Source organism: Eucyclogobius newberryi, unplaced genomic scaffold, assembly GCF_026437365.1.
Source record: "Eucyclogobius newberryi isolate DKJ021-1_F unplaced genomic scaffold, fEucNew1.0.hap1 SCAF_13, whole genome shotgun sequence".
NCBI classification, from domain to species: Eukaryota; Metazoa; Chordata; class Actinopteri; order Gobiiformes; family Gobiidae; genus Eucyclogobius; species Eucyclogobius newberryi.
The window spans coordinates 36,251,281-36,259,365 of record NW_027315757.1 but is presented as its reverse complement, the minus strand read 5'-3'; the positions used below and the strand labels follow the sequence as shown (position 1 = coordinate 36,259,365).

The following is an 8,085-nucleotide window of genomic DNA, read 5'->3' as shown; positions in this document are numbered from 1 at the left end:
TTGCCCTGTGGGCTTCTCTTGAAGGAGCCCACAGGGCAAGAGAAGGCTTCAGATCTTGTTTCTTGATTGTCACAAATGTGTCTTCCACGTAGCGAAGTCAAAGCTTTGGGGCGGAGCCTGAAAAGGAGGCCTCAGAGTCCTCCGTGTACAGGTTGGTCACTATGGGAGATATTGTATATAATATGTTTGTATATGTATATATAATACTAGGCAATAGTACAAATGATCTCAACAGTCCGTGTTTGGTCCTGGTTTAGTCCGTGTTTTGTCCCTGTTTTGTCCGTGTTTTGTCCGTGTTTGGTCCTTGTTTTGTCCCCGTTTTGTCCGTGTTTTGTCCGTGTTTGGTCCTTGTTTTGTCTGTGTTTTGTCCCTGTTTTGTCCTTGTTTTGTTTGTGTTTTGTCCGTGTTTTGCTGTGGTGAAAGTCGAGGCCTCGGTGTCTAAAGTGCGCCTGACCCAGTGACTTCATGACGATCTTGACTCCAGAGCTGAGGAGTTATTTTGGAAGCGCTGGCTCATCGTTCACACATTTGAGACGTGTATTTTCAGCGTGCAGCGGTGGAGGAAGCATGATGACACGACCAAGAACAGAATATGAAGTCAGTTTAGCTAAATAAAACCAAACCAGCTTCATTCTGAACTTCCAAATAGTTGAACTTCTCTATTTTCTATTTAATGTCCCACCTCTTCCCGGTGGGACATGCCCGAAACACCTCCCCAGGGAGACGCCCAGGAGGCTCCGGAACAGATGCCCGCGCCACCTCAGCTGGCTCCTCTCGACGTGGAGGAGCAGCTCTACTCCGAGCTCCCCCCTTGTGGCCGAGTTCCTCCCCCTATCTCTAAGGAAGCGCCCAGCCACCCAGGGGAAGAAACTCATTTCGACCGCTTGTATCCGCGATCTTGTCCTTCCGGTCATTACCCAAAGCTCATGACCAGAGGTGAGGTCAGAACGTAGACCGACCGGTAAATAGAGAGCTTTGCCTTTCGACTCAGCTCCTTCACCACAACAGTCGATGCAGCGACTGCATCACTGCAGCTGCTGCACCGATCCGTCTGTCAATCTCACGCTCCATCCTTCCCTCACTCGTGAACAAGACCCCGAGATACTTGTACTCCTCCACTTGGGACAAGGAACCCCCACCCACCTGGAGAGGGCAAGGACCCCCCACTCACCTGGAGAGGACAAGGACCCCCCACCCACCTGGAGAGGACAAGGACCCCCCACCCACCTGGAGAGGGCAAGGATCCCCCACCCACCTGTAGAGGACAGCCACCTTTCCCCGGTTGAGAACCATGACCTCGGATTTGGAGCTGATTCTCATCCCAGACACTTCACACTCGGCTCAAACCGTCCCAGTGCATGTTGCAGGTCCGGGTTTGATGGAGCCATCAGGACAACATCGTCTGCAAACAGCAGAGATGAGATCCTGTGGTCCCCAAACCGGACACCCTCCCTGACATGCACTGGGAACAGGACTTACTGCCGGCAATGTACACAGCTCCTGCTCCGGTCATACAGGGACCGGACAGCCCTGAGCAAAGGGCCCCGGACCCCGTACTCCCGGAGCACCCCCCAAAGGACACCCCGAGGGACACGGTCGAAAGCCTTCTCCAGATCCACAAAGCACATGTGGACTGGTTGGGCAAACTCCCAGGAACCCTGGAGCACCCGATGGAGAGTCTAGAGCTGGTCCAGTGTTCCACGACCAGGACCTAAACCGCTCTGCTCCTCCTGAATCCGAGGTTCGACTATCGGTCGGATTCTCCTCTCCAGTACCTTGGAATAGACCTTACCCGGGAGGCTGAGGAGTGTGATCCAGAGGGAACACACTCTCCGGTCCCCCTTCTTGAACAGAGGGACCACCACCCCGGTCTGCCAGTCCAGAGGCACAGTCCCCGATCGCCACGCCCTGTCGCAGAAACGTGTCAGCCAAGACAGTCCTACAACATCCAGAGACTTTAGGTACTCAGGGCGGATCTCATCCACCCCCGGAGCCACCGAGGAGTTTGCGAACAACCTCAGTGACTTCAGCTTGGGTGATGGATGAGCCAGCCTCTGAGTCCTCGGTCTCTGCTTCCTCTTCGGAAGACGTAACTGAGGGATTAAGGAGGTCCTCAAAGTATTCCTTCCACCGTCCGACGACATCCCTAGTCGAGGTCAGCAGGCCTCCACCCGCACCGTAAACGGTGTTGGTGAGACACTGCTTCCCCCTCCTGAGGCACCGGACGGTTTGCCAGAATTTCTTTGGGGCCGACCAATAGTCCTCCTCCATGGCCTCCCCGAACTCCTCCCAGGCCCGGGTTTTTGCCTCTGCGACAGCACGAGCCGCGGCTCGCTTGGCCTGCCGATACCTGTCGATGACCTCAGGAGACCTACAAGCCAGAGTGGCCTGATAGGCCTCCTTCTTCAGTCTGACCACATCCCTTACTTCCGGTGTCCACCACCGGGTTCGGGGGTTGCCGCCACGACAGACACTGGAGACCTTGCGACCACAGCTCCGAGCAGCCGCATCAACAATGGAGGCGGAGAACATGGTCCACTCGGACTCAATGTCCCCAACCTCCCCCGGGACATGGGAGAAGCTCTCCCGGAGGTGCGAGTTGAATTCCCTACTGACAGAGGGCTCCACTAGACGTTCCCAACAGACCCTCACAATGCACTTGGGTCTGCCAAGTCTGTCCGGCTTCCTCCTCCGCCAGCGGATCCAACTCACCACCAGGTGGTGCTCTACAGCTCCGCCCCTCTCTTCACCCGAGTGTCCAAGACACGCGGCCGGAGGTCAGAGGTCAGATGACATGACAACAAAGTGGATCATTGACCTCCGGCCTGTGTCCTGGTGCCATGTGACCTGATGGACCTTGTGCTTGAACATGGTGTTTGTTGTGGACAATCCGTGGCACAGAAGTCCAATAACTGAACACCGCTCGGGTTCAGATCGGGGAAGCCGTTCTTCCCGATCACCCCTCCCCAGGTGTCACTGTCATTGTCCACGTGGGCGTTGAAGTCCCCCAGTAGAACAACGGAGTCCCCGGTCGATGCACTGTCCAGTACCCCTCCCAAGGACTCCAAGAAGGCCGGGTACTCTGCACTGCTGTTCGGCCCGTAGGCCGCCACAACAGTGAGAGACCTGTCCACTCCACCTCCAACACGTGGCGGCTGAGCTGAGGGGCTATAAGCCCACACCAGCCCCGCCCACACCAGCCCCGCCCACATCAGCCCCGCCTCTCCCCGCGGGCAACACCAGAGAAGTGGAGCGTCCAGCCCCTCTCGAGGAGATGGTTCCAGAGCCCAAACTGTGCTGGAGGTGAGGCCGACTATATCTAGTCGATATCGCTCAACCTCCTGCACAAGCTCAGGCTCAGGCCAGCGAGGTGACATTCCATGTCCCCAGAGTTAGTCTCTGTGTCTGGAGATCTGGTCGTCGAGGCCCCTGCCGTCGACTGCTGCCCAGATCTCTTTGCACCGGCCCCTTATGGATCCTCCTGCGGGTGGTGGGAACATGGGAGGGCGGCCCCACGTTGCTCTTTCGGGCCCCGTGGGGTAAGACCCGGCCACCAGGTGCTCTCCGTCGAGCACCTACCCCAGGCCTGGCTCTAGGATGGGGCCCCGGTGACGCCAATCCGGGCGACGTAAACGGCCTTGATCTTTTACTCATCATAGGGGGCCTCTGAACCGATCTTTGTCTGACCTGTCACCTTGGACCTGTTTGCCTTGGGAGACCCGACCAGGGGCCTGAAGCCCCCAACAACACAGCTCCTGGGATCATCCGGGCTCAAACCCCTCCACCACGTTATCCACGTTAACCTTTGCTCCGTTTACCTGAAGTAAACAGAGCAAAGGTCACGAGCAGCAGAGCAAACAAGAGTGATCATGACAATAAAAGTGAAGTGTCTTCTACTGACGACACCATTTCACTTTGAGGAGGAAAAGCATCGACACAGATAAACACGGGTCGTTCTTTCCACTTCTTTTTATTCCTCCTTTTGAAGACATGTATTGGTCGTTCCATGCACCCACTCCTTTAACAGAAACACACTTACTCTTTTATTAGTTTCAACATATCTGTTCTTCTAAGGATGCATCTGTCCACGCCTCCTACACGACGACATGTGCTCACACGGACACCAGCATTTTCATGTTTTTAACTTCACACAAACAGGATTCTTCCGCATGATTAACAGCTTCTGCTTTTGGCGTTAAACAACAGGATGAATGTTTCTGCCTCAAGTGTTGAACGGGAAAGAAAATACATTTGACTTTCTGTGAATATTTGAATCCTTGTGTCAATAATGATCTTAATTACACATGGGAGGGGCTTTTTTACTCTTATATAACCACTGGAAATAATTCACACGAAAAGACAAACAACAAAGACATTGTCCACAGTAACATTATTCAATCCAAATATCAAGAAAGAATAAACCAATTTATCAACGTCATTTGTAATGATTCAGTCAGTTTCAACCTTTGTTAAATATGTATTTTAAAAGTGCTAAAAGTATTCCAGTGTGCCAAGGTTTGACACGGTCCACTTAGAAAAGAGTTAAAGGGATTATTCTGCTTTAGGGTGATTTCTATTATAACATTTATTGAAATACTTAGTTTACAAATATATCACTCGTCATAGCTTTTATAAAAGGCCTCGAGGATGAAATCTGAAGCAGATTTGACAAAAATGGGAGGAATAACTTTTTCAGACGTTGTATATTCTGTTTCCACGGCAACAGCTGGTCAGACATAAACAGGACCAGACTCACAGGAAACACCTTTAGACCGGGTCCAGAGGGTCAGGGGCGTCGCCCGGAGGCACCTGTTAACCCTGTGCAGGATGGAGAACATGCAGTACAAAGTTCTTTTATTACGTCGAATAATAAAACACAGTGGAACGTCATGTTCCCAAAGCTTTTAATATGCAAATACTTTCTCCTGATATTTAGAGTACAAGTGAGGCCCGTCAGCTTGAAGACACATATATATATATATATATATTGATTTTGATTAGTTTGTTTATATATATAAAAACAAACAAAAAAACTCTTCCTCCTTCAAGCTCGGGTTCTGGGAGCTTGAGGGTTCTGGGAGCTAGAGGGTTCTGGGAGCTTGAGGGTTCTGGGAGCTAGAGGGTTCTGGGAGCTTGAGGGTTCTAGGAGCTTGAGGGTTCTGGGAGCTTGAGGGTTCTGGGAGCTTGAGGGTTCTGGGAGCTTGAGGGTTCTGGGAGCTTGAGGGTTCTTCAGTATCTTTGCTGTTCCTGCACTTTTCTGCACCAGTGATACCTTCAGGCTCCAGACCTTCTCCAGCTCCTCTCTGAGGCCCTGGAGCAGAACAGGTCTGGAAAAGGAAGTCTGAATATTAGGACACCACAGTTTGTTGTTCAAGAGCTCAGATGATGTTTTTATTTATATCGACGGGTCCAGGGATCCTGGGAGTGGGCGTGTCTCTGCTTATTTCGTGCCTGACCTGGAGGTGGCGGTCAAGAAGAGCTTAACAGCTTAACAGATCACCTTTCTGTTTTCACATCGGAACTCACAGCGATAAGGTTGGCATTGGAATGGGCGGAATGCATTTTAAAGCGTTGTGGTGGCCTCTGAAAGCATCTGCACTGCAAAGCATTCAATCTGGGAGGTGGGATGGCAGACAGGAAGTGCTGAACGGCATCTTCTGTCTGATACTCTCCCTGTCCAGGAAGGATGTGAGGGTTTCCTTCGTTTGGGTTCCTGCGCATGTGGATGGTAACGAAGAGGCTGATTTGCTGGCTAAACGTTCCCTTAGGCGGCCATCAATTGATGTGGCGGTTTAGTTAAGCAAATCTGAAATCAAGCCCATTACTTTCTCGACTGCATCCGCATAGGACATACCCTGAAAGACCCCCATTCTATGCACCTCAGCAGCTCCTTTGCCAAACCTGCACCCCCCGTAGGCAGAGCCATGCTCCTCCCCACAGCCACAGCACTTCAGTCCTGCTCCCACGTCACACCCCCCATAATCGTGATCTCCTGCACATTTACCACATCTTTGCCTCCCTCTACAGACCGCTGCAATATGCCCAAAGCGCTGGCACTTAAAGCAACGCAGGGGCGGTGGAACATATGGCCTAACGTCATGGCACATGAACCCAATGAACACCTTACTAGGCAGGCACCTCCCTTCAAGTGTTACCATTACCGACAAGCTGTCACATCTTACCCCAGACCGGGTCACCTTCAACCGCCTAGCGTCCACCACCTTAGCTCCAGTCAAATTCTCCTTAACTTCATCCACAGACGTCGCCGTAGGGACGCCTACGATAACTCCTCTGACCGTGTTTCTTCCAGCATCAGACACAAGAATGTCCTTTCCACCCAGACGTTTAGTTCCAATCGCCTTCCGTTGCTGAGCCGCGTCCTTGCACACGACCAGCAGCGAGCCATCTCTAAGGACACTTGCACTCTTGATCACTCCCACAGCTACAGTTAGGCTCTTTGACAATGCCACTGAATTCCACTCCTTAAAGGATGCACTATCCTGTGCAAGCTTTATGATCACCTTACAGTCTCTGCTCTCACTCCGGATATCAATAGCTTCAGCCTCATCCTGCTGCTCATTCCCAGAACCCTCGGACGAGCTAAGGGACTTTTTACGTTTCCGGGCACGTGCAGCCAGAAAAGGCTGCTCCTCCACGCCGTCCAGAACGTCTTCGACCACCGATCCACTCTCCTCCGCCATGAGGCTGTAGTACTTACTTAGACCTTTGTAGAGTTGGGGTGTGTTGGAGACTGAGCCGAGGACGAGGAGGAAGAGGATGTTCTAACGAGCTTTGAAACACCAAAGTAATGGAAGAAGAACTTCTAAAGAATACGACAAAGTCTGAAGAATAAAGTCGGTGATGCAACAACAACAAAACAGCAAAGAAGAAGAATCAGACGAAGATTATCTACAAAAAGAAATTTGAAAGACCAAAATCAGACCAGCGACTTGTATTAAAAACATAAAAAAGGAGAATAAATATCTACGGTAACTAATAATGACAACAACAATGCAAATAACAGCATAATTATGTATAAGATTAAATGTGTTTGAATGTGAGTTAACCTGCCACCGGCCCCAGGCTGGACCCGCCTCAGGCCCTAAGTCAAAATGAAACACGGCTGCATTCTTTGCATTCTTTGCATTCTTTGCATTCTTTGCATTCCTCACTCGCTGTTCCCTTGTCATAGTTGGCTCCTCCCCCTGCTCGTGGAGCTCCGTGAGCTGAGACGCGCCGCGCACTCTCCTCAAGCCGCTGTCGAAGCTCCAAGTCCCGCGACGATGTCCCGAGAGCAGCGGAGGCGCGTCTACCTCGTGTCCGGAGGATGCGGCTTCTTAGGCCGACACTTACTGCGGGTTTTACTGGAGCACGAGCCGCACGACGTGGAGGAAGTCCGGGTCTTCGACAAAGTCACGGACCCGAGTCTGGAGCAGCAGAGCACAGGTAAAGCTCTAAAGAAGGGCTCTAAAGGAGGGCTCTAAAGGAGGGGGCTCTAATGGAGCTCTAAGCAGCACGGCACAGGTAAAACTCTAAAGGAGCATGCCTCTGCCTCTGGCTCTGGTTCTGGCTCTGGCTCTGACACGTCTGGCCTTTTGGACTGGTTTGGTGATAATCATAGTTTTAACATTTAGATCCTCCATAAATAATGCTCTTTATGTTGACTAAAGTTGTGTTTGAACTGTTTCACGTGGAAACATCTAGAAGTAAAACATTCATAACCACCTCCACATTAGAGTCTTTCATTATAATGACATGTTTTAGTCATAATGTTTGCTCTACATGGAACGTGTGATTTGAGTTGAATATTAATCAACCTGAACAGCTGCAGGGTCATGAGGACATGTCAGTGTTTCCTGTGTAAATAAATGACCTTTGTGTCCTCGTCTCGTGACGAGTCCTGAGGCTGTGAAACACCTTTTCCATTGTTTATTATGCAGCAGCCAGTGAGTCAGAGGAGGCCGGACCTCAGCAGGAGGAGGCCGGACCTCAGCAGGAGGAGGCCGGACCTCAGCAGGAGGAGGCCGGACCTCAGCAGGAGGAGGCCGGACCTCAGCAGGAGGAGGCCGGACCTGAGCAAGAACT

At 51.6% G+C, this 8,085-nt stretch overlaps 1 protein-coding gene across 1 annotated transcript in view; it reads left to right on the top strand.

Annotated features, from left to right (window-relative positions):
• The first annotated feature begins 7,256 nt into the window (after positions 1-7,256).
• The window catches only part of hsd3b7 (hydroxy-delta-5-steroid dehydrogenase, 3 beta- and steroid delta-isomerase), a 56,907-nt gene continuing 56,078 nt past the window's right edge, over positions 7,257-8,085 (top strand). The window contains exon 1 of the mRNA XM_072443795.1: positions 7,257-7,446. Within this exon, the coding sequence (XP_072299896.1) occupies positions 7,284-7,446 (163 nt within the window). The 5' untranslated portion in view covers positions 7,257-7,283. The remainder of the gene's footprint in view (positions 7,447-8,085) is intronic.